At 39.7% G+C, this 15,988-nt stretch overlaps 2 protein-coding genes across 2 annotated transcripts in view; one reads left to right on the forward strand and one right to left on the reverse strand.

The window, feature by feature from the left end:
- Positions 1-5,421, reverse strand: part of LOC137286665 (N-acetylglucosamine-1-phosphodiester alpha-N-acetylglucosaminidase-like) — a 31,320-nt gene extending 25,899 nt beyond the window's left edge. The window contains exon 1 of the mRNA XM_067818640.1: positions 5,351-5,421. Within this exon, the coding sequence (XP_067674741.1) occupies positions 5,351-5,421 (71 nt within the window). The remainder of the gene's footprint in view (positions 1-5,350) is intronic.
- Positions 1-15,988, forward strand: part of LOC137287018 (uncharacterized) — a 70,675-nt gene that overhangs the window by 46,066 nt on the left and 8,621 nt on the right. Inside the window, exons 2-5 of the mRNA XM_067819105.1 lie at positions 13,302-13,334; positions 13,653-13,988; positions 15,038-15,190; positions 15,600-15,632. Of these exons, the coding sequence (XP_067675206.1) occupies positions 13,302-13,334; positions 13,653-13,988; positions 15,038-15,190; positions 15,600-15,632 (555 nt within the window). The remainder of the gene's footprint in view (positions 1-13,301; positions 13,335-13,652; positions 13,989-15,037; positions 15,191-15,599; positions 15,633-15,988) is intronic.

Here is a 15,988-nt window from a genome sequence, read left to right on the forward strand (position 1 = left end):
ATGTCATCTTATTTCTAGTTTTCTAAACGTTATCCAACCCTTATCTTGATTTCTATGTTTGGCTGTTTCTTTGCCTAATTAGTCGACGACTCAAAATATTCATCCATGGCGAGTCAAGTGATCTAATGTAACAACCTTAGTTAGAATGAAGGTATTGCACAAATGAATTATATACTGAACATCATTGAAAACGCACCACTTGTAAATTTTGAAATAAGGCAATAGAATCTTTTGGAAATGGAAAATTAATGGTGGGAATTTTGATAATAACACACTAGATCGTAAATAACGCTCTACAGTAAAAAACGGATCGTTCGAACACATCATCGAACACATCACATGAAAACAACAAAATTCATGCACATCACACACGAAGGGCACAAATTGCATGCAGAAAGCATGCTGTTCAGGGGTATAAATGACCTTCGGCACAAAACCGTTCTCATTTTCGCAGTACTTTCGTAAGTAAAGTTTTTTCGCCATGCCAAGATTGTCACCAGAGGAACGAGAACAGGCCTTGGGTATGTTGCAGGTCGGCGCTTCAAGCAGAAACATTGCACGACGATTTGGGTGTCATCATTCGACCATTCTGAGGCTTGCTAACAGATACCAACAAACAGGAACCAGCAGGGACCGGCAACGCCCAGGTCAGGCACGTGTTACCACCCCTCGTCAAGATCGAGACATTGTACGGCGCCATATTCGGGATCGAACCTTGCCCGCTGCCAGAACCGCCAACGCTGTCCAGGGTCGACGTGGTTTGATCAGCGCTTCCACCGTCCGACGCCGTCTCCGTGCGGCAGGGTTACGTTGTCGACGCCCTTACGTTGGACCCATCCTGACTGACAGGCATCGCCGTGAACGCCGACAATGGGCTGAACAGCATCGTGTGTGGTTGTTACGACGTTGGCATGGTGTGGTGTTCTCCGACGAGTCGCGTTTTCACTTGCGAAATGCTGACGGGCGTCTACGGGTATGGCGTCGACGGGGTGAACGTTATCATCAGGATTGTGTTGTGCAAACCAATCGGTGGGGTGGAGGCAGCATTTTGGTGTGGGGAGGGATAAGTTATCACCACAGAACCGCTCTGATTGTTTGTCGTGGCAGAGTGAATGCCGTTTACTACCGTGACAACATTCTTCAGAACAACGTCGTTCCCTTCTTTCACCAGCATCAAGATCTGCACACATTTCAACATGACAATGCACGAGCCCACACTGCACGTGTTTTGATACAGTATCTGGCTAACAACAACATTCCTCTACTTCATTGGCCTGCATTGTCACCAGATTTGTCACCCATCGAACACTTGTGGGATTACATCGGCCAACGCCTCGCACGTCGTCCGCAGATCAACAACCTTGGGGAACTCGACAATGCCTTGCAGCAAGAGTGGAATGCAGTGCCTCAGGACTTTATTCAGAGACTTATCCGTTCAATGAGGAGAAGTTGCACAGCTTGTGTTGCTGCTAACGGGGGTCATACACGCTACTGACTTTCCATTTTGACCCCATCTTTATTTCATTGTCAGCTGCATTAAATCTTCACTGTTTTGCTTGATTGTTTTTTGCTTCTTTTCTTTATCAAACATTGGTCTACACAAATATGTAAAATTTACATAGATTGCTCACTTCTGCTCTTAGAAATCCACAATTTTAGGGGTGGTGCGTTTTCAATGATGTTCAGTATATTTTCCATTACTAATTAAGTTGTAATATTGATTTCAGTTGAAAGGACTTATATTCATTTCTTGAATGTCAGCTATTTCGTAGTAGTTAATGTTTCTTTTTAAAATGTTGAATCGGTATTGCATCGCGGATAATAACGAAAACGGGACAATGGTTACTGAAAACAGGATCACGTACACCTGAATTCAAAACATATATCTGTACATGTAACGCATAAAAACTACAGATAATTCTACAAAATAAAGACATTTCTGGAGAACTAAATGAACTATAAAAAACATGCTTTCCAGGTATGTGGAACGTTCTCTTTTTCATACTTCACATGCTAGTCTCGTATCTTTGCAACTTGTGGATAAAATGATGTGAAACTAGTGATATTTAAAGATCTGAAATACTATCCAGATACTCGTCACATACATTTATACACTTTAAGTATCATTTAGTACCTGTAGTACCAACCTACCTCAAAGTTCGCTCAATGTGCTGCAGCAAGTAATGGGCTTAGTATGGACGTGAAGCTTTAGTGCTATGCATTTTACGTGGTTATTGCATAGAAAATGATTAACGTGCGCTCACGACAGCTGTGTTCAAACATAATTTTCATTAATTACATTTTGAACAAATGAATATTAACTGACATAAATCTGCATAATGATGCATACCACACACCAAGACACACAAACAAATACACACTCCAACACATACATATATACATACACATATGTATGTACATATATGTATGCTATTCTGGGTGCCGAGCAGTTGGTGACGATCTATAGACCGTGTTCTATATTGCATAGTCTTCTTTTCTAATTAACATAGTTTTGCATTCTCGTTTTGTATTCATATCTGTGATACTTTACTATTCTTCCTCTCCTTCGTTAACAGGTTTTACTCTTTAGAATGCTTCCATCTGTATTGTATAACCTGTTTTCGTCACGATCTGGTTGAGATATTGCCGATGTGTCGTTAGATATACTCTTTAAAAAGTAGGGGAACCTGAAAATTGAAGTCTGGTAGAATGAAAACACATTGAGGAACGTTACAATGAGATAAAAATCATTCATCTTGTGTATGCAGCATTATTTCACATTATCACCACACCACACAGTGCATGGGAAGCACGTGCACACCGTGGGAGACTCCTACACGTGCATGGGGTGTCATTATGAATCTTGACGTTTTTCAGGCAGGTTGATAAATCACTGTAGACTATTATTCCTACAATTTTCTTGCATCTGTGCCTTGTCATGGCTTTCATGCTCAGATCACTCACTACTGACTGAAAATTGTAAATTTGAACTTTAGTACTTTGTCTAAGTTTTTATGGATTTTTTATGGAGCAACTTTCTGGTCGTAGAGTACAGTTTTCAAGGTATAGTCATAGAGACTGCATAGCAGGCCATATAAAGCTCACTAGAATAGCCTCACCACAAGAAGTAGAGGTATATTCACGTTAGCCATGTTTATGCCATTTGTAGTAGTTATCAATAAAACAAGAATAAACTATCACCTTCCCTTGACCGTCGTTGCCATCAATTCAGTACAGCATGTCTCTGATTTTCAAACAAAGTAGGTTTATCTCCATTCTACCATGACCCATTTAAAATCGAACTTCCTCGCTCTGCGGAAGACACTGCGTGATCCGGCAAGAGATGAGAGGCGAGTTAATCTCGTCTGTGAAGGGTTGGTGCCTTTCGTACTTTTAAAACATGTCAACATAAAAAAAAATTGTCTAAAGAAAACAAACAACTTTTCATTCAATGCAATAATGTAATGTCTAACAGCTTGTTTTTATCATCCCAACTCTACACGACTGAAACCAGCCTGTTTGTTTTGTTTGCCGTGATGCTCTACCTCCTTGGTTACACAATAATGGAATCGTCTGACCTACTTATTTTCATGGAAGTAGAGTTACGCAACAGTTAGAAATGGCGAACGAGACATGTGTTTATATTTTGCGAAAGTTTGACATTTGACGTAAAAGTGGAAAATACTTGACTGGATGTCGAATCAGAGATCTCCAGAATCGAAGAATAGATCCTTTTCTGTCAGACCTATCTCATCAAAAATTGTTGATTTTCGCTCGGCTTTCGTGTACTTGCCTCCAACCCGGTAATGTACAAAGTACAAAGTACAAAGCTTACACTTGTATCTAGCTCATGTTTGTACATGTTAACGTCATCGCCCCCTTTGATATTTGTTTTCATACTTGTCATGTTTGGAAAGTTGGAGCTGATTTTAAATGTGCATGTACACATTTCACAGCTGCATTTATCGGCATTTAGATCTCCAGATAGATTTTAATTAAAACTGGTTATAAAACACTAAATCTTTTCTTCCAAAACACACAGTATACAATCGGGCTACAGACAGCAAACAGCTGAAGTTAGATCACAGAACTGGTGACAATTGGTGCTCACAGTGGTTACTCTTCCTGCACATTTTCCCAGTTGGTGTTTCACCATCTCTTTAGCTGCTGGCAAGTGTACACACATTTACTCAAACACTAAAGCTGACAAAAATACCGCACTTACAAATGTGGTAGGGATAACTTTCTTAGAATAGTTTATAGTACTTCCCCCACAGAGGTACATGTATCCCCATCGCTTATGCTTCGAAAGCATTGACGTTTTTTGAAAGTTTGGTGATGCGTCCATGAGATTGTCTGTTTTATTCGAAGGTGGCGTATCCTATAAGATCCTATAAAATTTAGTGATACACGAAAAGCTGATTGCAACGTAGATTTAGCAGGGTTATTTGAATATTCCAAAAGTTTGATGATGGTAAATAATACGGATGGATAGAGTTGTGGGGTGGTGTTCAAGATTTATGATGGTTACGTGTATACCTCCTATCCAACGTTCCCGTACCTTGTGAAGACTATTTAATATCACCACAGTGACAATATTTGCATTTTTTATAACAAGACACTGATAGTTCCTTAACCGTAGAAAATAGGTTTGTCGAATTTAGTCACTATAATTATTTAGATTTGATTCTCAACTTAACCCGTGTGAAAATCTGGGTTCAAAATGGTCTTCAGAAACTGATGTTTTCGGGATCGAGTGGTAAGATTTGCGGATTTGGTTGACACTTGTCATCGAGCTCAGATCGAATAGGCACATGTATTTATCAGGACAGACCGGAAGATGGGACACAGCATAATCGAGCATAAACACTAGTATGAATGAAATGCGATGCCACCAACATTTAGCAATGTTAAGTAATGTCTCCATCATTTACCCCCTTCCAATATATCAGTCTATAGATGACGAGGAAGTCTATCGAGTGTTATGAAATATATCTACTTCATACTTTTTTTCATGGATCTATATATCGTATTCCCTATTTTGATTCTCCATTAGGGCAAGTGTTTCATCTCTGCAGACCCATGAAGTTTCGGATTAGAACGTACATCAGCAAGAGGAGATTAAAGGGATTGGGTGGACAGAGTCTGTCCGATATGTTATCGTATTCCGATATTGTAATCGATGTTGATAAATGGATTGAGAACTTCCGCCAAGCGTTTTCAAAGCGTGGACATGGATCATGGAGGTAGAAAGCACGCTTGAGGTGTTTCAGTTCTGACATGTATCTTTTGAACGACGCAAAGTGACATGAGGGAACACGTGTGGCACACATTCCAGATTGGCCCTCACCGTGCTGCATAAGAGTGTCCATGACGTGAAGACAGTTCTTCTTGACTAAGAGACTCAAACTTGCCGGACATCTCATGTTGTGTAGGCTATTCCAAACGGAAGGAAACATAGCGCTTACAAAGGAAGCGTGGTAGGGCCACGGTGATATGTTTTTCTGTGGTGTCACTGTCTCCTAAGTAGGAGTTATTAAGACAGGGACAGAGACAGTGTGATATGATAATGATATAGACTAAGTATATTTGTATAGCGCACATATCCACGCACTAGTGCATGCTCAAGGCGCTGGTATTTTTCCCTTGATCACTGGACGTCAATCTCAACGGCACATCGTATTTCAATCTCAACTCACTGGGGAGTATAAAACTCTTGCTGCCATTTGGCGCACCGAGTTCATTGAGGCTCTCTCATCCTAACGAGGCACCTATTAACAACTGGGTGGACTGGAACACATAGTCATAGTACTTTGTCCCCTCCTGTTTGGAGGAAACAGTAGACTCTTTCAGTAAACAAAACACATAGCCGTAGACTCGACGTAAGACTTAATAACTTCTACGTAATAGATACTAAATATTACGTATAAGATAGTACGTTTTATGTAGGATATACTAAATCCTACGGAGGAGATAGGACTATCCAAACTCTCAGGACTCAGTATGTTCTATGGGTGCGTGAGTGAGTATAGTTTTACACCACTCTCAGCAATATCCCAGCTATATGGCGGCGGTCTGCAAATAATCGAGACTGGACCAGACAATCCAGTGATCAACAGCATGAACATAGATCAGCGCAATTGGGAACCGATGACATGTGTCAACCAATTCAGCAAGCCTGACCATCCGATCCCGTCTGTCGCCTCTCATGACAAGCATGGTCGCCTTCTGTGGCGAGGTTGTTCAAGGTTTATACTATCCCGGACCTTCACGGGTCGTGTTCTATGGAGTTTGGAGTAGGTAGCTATATATATATATAGGAGATAGGACTATCTACAACGCATGAGAAAAGGAGGCAAAATCATCACCGTGGCCCTACTACGCTTCCATGGTATGCAAGGTAGCCAAGGTTTTTTACGAACATTTTGCTAATAATTTCGTGTAAGTAGGCGTGTTGTATGTATGTTTTAGAGGGCTTAAGTTAAATAATGTTTAATTAAATAATGTTTCATTGTGAATGAATTTGTATAGTCTTAAAGGTCACATGCAACCATAAAATCAAACATACATAAAACACAAGTATCACTTATTCATGACATATAACAATATTATACATTGCTGCTTGTAATATATGGTGTGTGTGCGCTAGAAGAAGTTATAATACATAAAGAATGTATATAGAGATGTTAGGTTTTGTAAACTCATGTTCTCTGAATTGGCGTTCGATCCAATCAAAATCATCTCAGTAGAGATGGTGAACTACTGCGTGGCTTGAAACTGTTATTCGTCCAAGTACAAAGCAGGATTTGATACTGACAAGAGTTCGCAAGAGTTTCCGTCAGATCCAGTCATCCGAGGAAAAAAGGATGTAATTTGTCTGCATCCCACAGACATAAAAACATGTCATGTGTACAAGTATCACACCTGCCTAATTACAAAATGTGCCAATCAATTTATGTTGTTTATGTATAGCCTGATAGGTGTTAAGTTCAAACTGCATGGTTTTTTTATGTGTTTTTTTTATGTAACGAGTAGATTATTTACTTGTTTGTGTACTCAGCCAAGATTAGACTAGTGCTCACTACCTCATACTCCGGGCACGCGCGTGTGTTTTGGGCGCAGCACAGCTTTTGAAGCCACTTTTTCACTCAGCGCCGGGGGAAATTTAGTGAATTGTTTGAACTCCAATTTCGCGAGCTTTTTATTCATAGCTTTGTGTCAATTTTATAGGCAGAATTGGCATTTTTGATGATTTCTTTCGGTAAGTGTATACCAAAAGGTATTAGAATCTGCAAAGTTGTGTTTTACGTTGCATGTGAACTTTAATACAGACGGTAATGTCATATGGATGTTTTCTAATAAATATGGGGAACAGGTATGCAATTGTGTTTTCAAGACTTAAAGGTCACATACAACGTAAAACACAACAAAAAAAGCCCTCGAAATCGGAGTTCAAACGCTTCACTAAATTCCCCCCAGCGCTGGGGGGAAAACTGGTTTCAACAGCTGTGCTGCGCTGCGTCCATAACGCATGTGCAGTGAATAGGTTTCGCGGAGCTTGAAACAGTATGCATGTCCAGCGTCTGAGGTCGTGAGCAGTAGTCTAATCTTGGTTGTGTACACAAACAAGTAAATAATCTACTCGTTACGTAAAACAACTTGTTGATTGTCGTAAGCAGTCTCTGTCACAGAGAAAGCTCAGTGTCTGGCTTATTCACACCTGTATGTCTGCCTGTCTGCTAAAGACAACATGCAATACACAGCTTCAATCATTGACCACGTGTAATTTGAACTTAACACCTATCAGACTATACGACATAAAGAAAACAAGCTGATTTATTCCTCGTGCATCCGAGTCCCGTGTCTGCCACATTATGTAATTAGGCACGTGTGATACACATGACATGTTTTTATGTCTGGGTTGCAAACAAACTGCATTGATTTTTTCGGATGACTGGATCTGACGGAAACTGGTGCAAACTCTTGTCAGTTTCAAGTCCTGCTTTGTACTTGGACGAATGACAGATTCCAGCCACGCAGTAGTTTACCATCTCTACTGACATGATTTTTGATTGGATCGAGCGCTAATTCAGAGAACATGTATTTTCAAAACCCAACATCTCTATATACATTCTTCATGGATGACGACTTCTTTTCGTGTATATGATTTTGTTTGACAACAGTATATGAATCCATATTGAAACGACGCATCAAGAACACAAAATGAAGTTGTTATCCATAAAGAATCTTACTTTCGTGTGCCTGGCTATACTTCTAAAATGCCCATCAAACAGCTAGATCATCTTTCTGTACACACAATGAACCCTCAGCATATCAGCAAATGAAACAGCCAATCGGAAGCCGTCGTTACACTTGAGTGCATATCCACCCGCAATGACTGGGTTCGGTCTCCCGAGGGCTTCGTTTCGGGGTAAGTAAGCCCAAGTACAAAATATTGCACTTTTGAATCGCCATTGTACGCTTATAATTTTGTTTATTTGTTTTTTGAAAAGCAGCAATGTACATTATATGTCATGAATAAGTGATAAATGTGTTTTAATTATGTTTGATTTTTTGGTTGCATGTGACCTTTAAGTTCCCCCTCCATTATTTGTCCATCGCGTCTGTTGTCTTATGGACGAGATTAATAATTTTCTGTGTGAAAGATAAAGTCATCAGAAACATATACCCAAAGTTTCATTTACAATTATGCATATTTACGTGTTAATCGCGAAAACAGTTTCTGTTAACTCAGCTTCGGCCGTTATGCATATTCCGCTGGATGTCACGTGACCTTTCCGCTCGTGACGTCAATGTGACAAGCCTTTAAACACCAAGAGCTCCGGTAATACAAGTCGTGTTGTCTCTGACGTTTTTGCAAATGGTACGATGATTTATTCAATTACCTGGTGATGCATGGAATCATCGAACAATGAAAAGAGCCACCATTTCACCCATTTTCCAAGTATAAAGACAGATTTAGGCAAGTTCATTCCGAGTCAGGAGCGCTTACATTCAAGACCAGCTGACATCGGAATGCACTCAACACAGTCACACCTAAGACTATATTAAAGTACAATGAAACCATGTCTGTGTGTGTGAACTGTGATACCATCATCTGTGTAATTCATCTGTTAAAACAGTCTGGTTGGTTTTGTATGGGTGGGTAAGTGGGGTGAGATAGATGGGCAAGGGTCGGGATGTAGATGGGGTCAATGTGAGTGTGTGTGTGTGTGTGTGTGTGTGTGTGTGTGAAACCATTATTTCGTTATTTTATTTGTTGAAGCAGTCTGTTGAAGGAATGGATGAGTGTTATGCAATAAAGTATTATTTTCAGATGCGTAACTGCGTGTGTTTGACGGTTGTTGTGCCACTGTCTGATGGTTGTTATACAATGTGTGTTGACTGCAGGTGTACCATTTTAATATCATCATGGTTTTTATCCTTGTGTTATTGTGTCTCATATGCCTAAAGAGGCCGTACTCTTTATCAGAGTCTGACACACTGTAATAAACAATTTCCTTGATTATGAAAATCAATCAACTTTACCCATCAAACATAAAACGCGCCTATTGCTTCGAATGTTACCATAAACAAACACCTCATAAGCCGTATATTTTACAAGACGATTTGGTACAGCAAACCAAATTCCGATGAACGTAAGAATAAAAGGGTACCTACTGCATGGATGTGAAAAAATGTCTACAGCGTAAAAAGCTAGACAGCTGTAAAGGGAAAATACTAATTTCATTTATTTCACTTTGAATGGCTCAACTGATTTACTAAGTAAAGAATTTAGTTAATATTTCCATAATTCCACTGTTTCAAATGCACCATTATACTGTCATATTAATTAGTAGTAAGGGTTAGAAGTTTATTTTCATTTCATATTCTTGAAAGCTGCATTTCATTTTTGATATGGTGATCCTTTTATGTCAACCTAAATGGGAAGGGAGATAATTTGATATAGGGTTGGCAGAATGACCATGTGGTTTGTGGCAAGCACATGTGGACTCAGACATGACACATGTGAAGTCTACAGTAATGGTAAGCCACATATTCATGCATATTATTCATTTATTAGACATGTTCATTGGTGAAATGTGTTTGTAAAGGTATCATCTTAACTTGTACAAAACATAACAATAATAATATTTTCATAATTTAGGTTTTATTGCTGTTTTGGACTTGACTTATTGAAAATGGCTTTGACTTCAAACATTGTCCACAGGTGTTCTTTTGGCCTAAAGTTGATGGTAAAGATGTTTGAAATATTAAGCTTGCCATTTATGCAATGTAATGAGTTACTTTTTGTGCTAAAATCTGCACTGTCATAGGTATATGATATGATGTCAAGATGTTGTTGCTCTGTGACTTTAGTGAAGGAAAATAATAGCCATATGATTAATTATATTCTTTTCTTTTGTTACAGTCAATCTAATGTTGAACTTAGTCTCAAGAATAAAGGAAGAACAGGAATATATTTTTTGTTATCAACAACAGCAATTAGTACTTCATGAAACAAAGGGGATGCTAGGTATTTTGGGTGCATAGAATAAGTACAAACTACACACTTAAAATCATTTCGAAATGTTTGCAAGTGTGCATCAAATAATGCCATATTCCGTGGGTGTGGTAGATACGCGCACGTTTCTCCTCAAAGGCGTGTTAGTTTTACGTTAATATTCTCCTATAAGTTCCTTCTTCTATTAATATTTCTATCACGTCTGTTGCCGTATGGTCAATAGTATGGTTGTCTACCTTCGGGTATTGGCAATATACAGACATTTTGTGTTGTATTGTAATAACTGCCCATGGTATTTGTTTATTTTAGAGTAATACTAACCTTAAATTTATTCTGGTGATAATCTAGGTATTTCACTGTCCTTCATCGACCAGTGCTTAATAATCTAATTGTGTTTATTGTTAATGTATAACTTTAAAGTCACAAAATGGCTGGAATGTTGCCGATGTGACTATAAAATTTTAACTTTTGATGGTCAAGCGGACGGTTATCCATGCGCGGGCAGTGAAGCGGTAATGAAATCAGACGCGTTTGTCAGTCCCAATCTTTTACTGACTGTCAAGACAAATTCGAGAATTTCATGACTATGTGAGCAAATGTGTGCGTGTGTGTATGTGTGTGTGTATTGGTATGCTATATTTCAAACGTGTGCTTGATGTACTTTCTGTCTTTTGTATCAGTGTGTGTGCTCGCCCGTATTGGCTAGCATACTATGTGTAATATTTTTTTATCGACACAACACCAACATGGACTATCCTGTTTTGCTATCAATATCATTATCGTAAGAGCCGACTAACGGGATCGAGTGGTCAGCGTCGCTGACTTGGTTAACACCTGTCATTATAGCCGAACTGCGCTGGTCGGTGCTCATGTTCGTGATCACTGGATTGTCTGGATCAGACGCGACTACTTGCGGACGCCTGGAACAATGGTGTGTGCGGCTTTAAACAACAAACAATCACTTATAACTTTATCAGAAATATCATAGCTTTAACTTTACATACACGTAACATCACTGAGACAACATTATCAACATACTTGACACATGTGCTCCTTATGCCCTGACATCATCACCTGGCGCACTGACGCACCCGATTTCATCTGACTGATCAACAATGGCAAACGACAGCTTGAGGTATTGACTGATTTCAACAACTTAAATGCGACATTCATCTTAATAGCATCACAATAGGCTCCAGACTATATTGTGTATCAGTAGTTGCGATCCAATAATCTATAAGTCGCCACGGCAAATGCACAAGACATCTAATCTTGATGTCTGACTGCTCTTGGAGCATTCTCCGACTTTGGAACAAAGACAATGTGCATGAGGAGCATGTGACATGTAGTTACAGAGCAAGAACTTGATTCCGGAACAAAACAGGTTAGCAGTGCATTTATGAGGATGGTTCGTGATGGGGGTACCAGCAAATGAACTATTCAATGCGATTTCTGAGTGTTGTTATGCGTATGTGCCATTATGGACATTCGTACTTGCACACATTCGTATTTGGATTCACTACGACATGAATTGGTTGAAACTTTCCATGGTATCCTACTATGATCTGTGATAATATTAAAACCTGTCATCATCAATAGGAATCATCAACATCATCGTCATCATTATCGTCATCACCACCAACAACAACACCAACAAACAACAAACAATAACAGCAAAAAGCAAAAACGACACAAGGTAGAGGTGGTAGCCTGGTCGTTAAGACCATATAAAGTCATTATTCCATCGCCACATAGGTGCTCCGTATGAATATCATTTCTTGTGTCCCCCGTCGAAGGGGAATGGGGTGTTAAGCCATACTCACTAACCATTACAAACGTCAATATCACCACGAGCGTTTCATCCTGATACTATTGTTACACCAACACTGGTCAAACACATGTCCATCGGTAAACAGTTTCTAATATTGTGACGCAAGATTCAGTTGAACATTCACAAACGCCCAGAGAAGAATAACATCTTTCCCATAATAATGACTCTTCCATTAACCAGTACATGCGTATATTGCTACGAAAGTTTTATGATAACGAGGAATCAATAAAGTTTATACTTGTGATAATTGTACGTCGATAGCGTGCAATTGTTGAGAAACGTTATTGTATAAATAACAATAAGTGCATACTACAAAGTTGAATATGTGATATAACACTGTCAGAATTTGGCCAAGTCTCGGACCACACCAGAAAGGAAGTGACGCGTGGGTTTTCATGACGTGCAGGGCAACAAAAAGAGTAACATGCCATCAGAAAATCTGCTCGTCAGTAACAGTTACCCTCACCAACATGGTCTAAATTATTTGGATTGAGATATAGGATTCTGGTTCACAACGGGCACATGTTCAAAGGAGTGGTTTTCAATGAAATGCCCTGTATATACTCACTGCCTAGCCAGGATGAATTCGTGGTACGCCATTGTGTTGCTGCTATCGTCACACTGTTTCCTCAGTGACGGTAAGGGGAATATATGTAGATGTATTTGCCAGTATAATTGTTATTAATAGTTGTTTGACACTGCACCCATAAATGATCCATTAATATAACAATTCCGTGTAAACTATCGAATGTGGACTAAACAGTCCAATGATCGTCGTCATAAGTATGGGCCTACCTAAGCTGCAGTCTATAGTGTCGATCATTTGATTTTCTGCTGCATATATTTACTTATACGAGCAAGACGTTTAGAGCATCTATAAAAAATATAAACTATTGAGGAAAATAATACATATTAATAGAATATTATCCTCCTCTGTCTTTGCAGGGCAGATGTGCCTTCCTGAGCCGGGTGATAAAGGTAACTATGTTAATACGTGATTGTGCATTGCATTGTTGCCTAAGTCATACCTCCATATTTAAAGCCAAGTGTGCTGAAAAAAATGCATGTGATGATCAATTCATATTTTGGGATATGAAGGGATCTACTCGCAATTGTTATTTTCTCATGTATTATTCAGGATTCCACACTGAGAGTCGCTTACGGATTTGACATCTTGATTCCTGATGTAAGGAGTGATATCCTTTTCATACTGAGCATTTTTCCGAATTCAAATGAAATAATGACCAGACAGTATATTTTGATTTTTAACTAATTCGTCTTTTATTTATTTCACAGTTATCAACATGTGTGAGAACTCTTTCGGTAACGGCAACTCCCTCTATCTGGACACGTCGAGAGCCGTCAGCTATCAAGGCAGCTGCACCTGTCAACTCAACACACAAGGTGGCGCTGTTGATCTGCAGTTATCAGCGCGGGGAAATCAAACTGACTGTGATTCTACCCTGTTTCTATCGAGCCCCATTGAGTACGCCTTTAGGTGTGTTGGCACAGACCCTGTGGTGGCGACAGGGAAAATACAGCCCACGCAGATTGTCTATATTACTCTCACAAAATCATCCTCCAACGCAAAAGCTGCCATGTGTGTGCACATTGCACAAACATCATTCGCAGGTGAGTGAGTGAGAGGGCATGCATATGGTCGATTCCAACGAAATGTGTACCCAGTGTGTTTAGGCCCTTAACATTTTAGCATTTAATTTACTATCTTCATTAATTTCGGGGTTCCCATTTATGGGAACATGTAAGACGACTCGGGTCATTTATAACGGTCTACTCCCATTTGTGAGAACTCCCAGTTGTGAAACTCCCAGTTGTTAGACATTAGAGTAGGTAATTAACATAGATAACACGCCATACTTCCCTATCTCTGAGAATGGATTAACCCTAGGTAATATGTGATTAGCAACTTAACGACCTTGGTCCCAGACCGTCGTCAAGCTACATACCAGCGCCTTTTCAGCAACATTAAGATCTATGTTCAGCAACTTTTCAGCCAGCCTCTCAACTCTGACAAGTTTCAAGTGGACTCTGAGATTCGAGCGGTTGAGCTTGAGTTTCCAGCCGCAGAGGTTAAGGGGTACATTTTTTCACTATACACAGGCCACCTGGAGTAAAACGCGAGAACAGTTTTCAATGCCTCCACGTTGTTCTGTATACAAAACTCTATTAAACTTAGTGTGTGGTCTGCTTTCAGTATATTCAAGATTGATTGAGTGAGTATGGTTTTATGCCTCGATTAGCAATATTCCAACAACATCACGGTGATATGTCCTTCACACATTGAACCCACCTGGGGAATCGAACCTGGCTTTAGCGCTTGGCCCTCCCTTCTCCCCATATATAAGATTGAATATGATTTATACCAAGTAATGATAAGGTTTATGGATGCATATCTCTGTTTACAGTGAGAAACGAGGTTTCAGTGTAGATTCTAACCACACCGTCTTCATACCTTTCATCAGGTTTACTGTATCCTAAACCGGCAGTCCACTTTGCTGTGTTCTATTCTTCTCTGCCGACAAATGTCTTACACAGAATGCCATGTTCCCATACCAATGGCTCAAAATTGTGGGTGCAATGTAAACTCACTCCAGATATTACAGAAGAACAATCCAAGTTTAACTCCTTTCAAATGTTTCCTTTTTTGGTTATTTTTCCAGGATCTCTAAGCTTACTTTGCTATGCTGGGACGTTGAAATTCCACACAACCGCTCCCTCTCCAGTAACGACGCCGACACCCTTGCCAACGACACCACCTGCACAGCCAGTTCCAACTACAACTGTTGCACAACCTGTCAGCAGTGCAAATTCAGGTAACCGTGTTCAGGTGCATGAGCGTATCATGAACAAAATGTCATACTCTCTGTAAATACCTCCATCATGGACGGCATGAAGTGAAAACATAAAAATAAGTGACTCCATTCTTTCCAGTTATATTATACAGAGCAGGGGAGAGGGGCGGGGTTTATATGGCAGGGCATGGACGGCCATTTTGTTTTTATGACGTCTAATGAGTGTCACCTTTGCACATGTGTAACCTTTGTGTGACCTAGTCGATTTTGACTGGTAGACCCTCCCTCTCACTTCAGGACCAGTATGACGTATGACCTGTAGCTCGAGACAGGAAAAAATTTCTTTCAAGCAAAAATTAGTACATTATAATCACATACTGTCAGCAAATACATCACGAAAATTCAACAATGAATGACATATATATTTCAGCCAACATCTGCTCAGCGGACACGAGAGACACGGGTATGTTGACGTTAACTGTTTAATATCCAACCTACGTCACTTCGACTAAGTACATCAGAAGTATTCTGGCATATAGATATCAGCCATATTTTCTGATATGCCATATTGCCGACAGTATCTTAATACATGTACGTCAGTTAGATAAAGGGGAATGTCCAAATAAGTTAAATATGTTCCACAAAGATCGGCTATGGTGTCATAGTTCCACTCAAAACAGTGATACAACCAGTATCGTTATTGCCTTAACCCACAAAGATCAAATGTAACTGTACAAACGGAAACCCAGTTCATTCTTTTTTTATAAATTTAAATAAAAAATCTTGTTCAGACGTAACCTGGCCACTTTCGGTCACATG

The sequence above is a fragment of the Haliotis asinina genome, chromosome 6 (genome assembly GCF_037392515.1).
Source record: "Haliotis asinina isolate JCU_RB_2024 chromosome 6, JCU_Hal_asi_v2, whole genome shotgun sequence".
Classification (NCBI taxonomy): Eukaryota; Metazoa; Mollusca; class Gastropoda; order Lepetellida; family Haliotidae; genus Haliotis; species Haliotis asinina.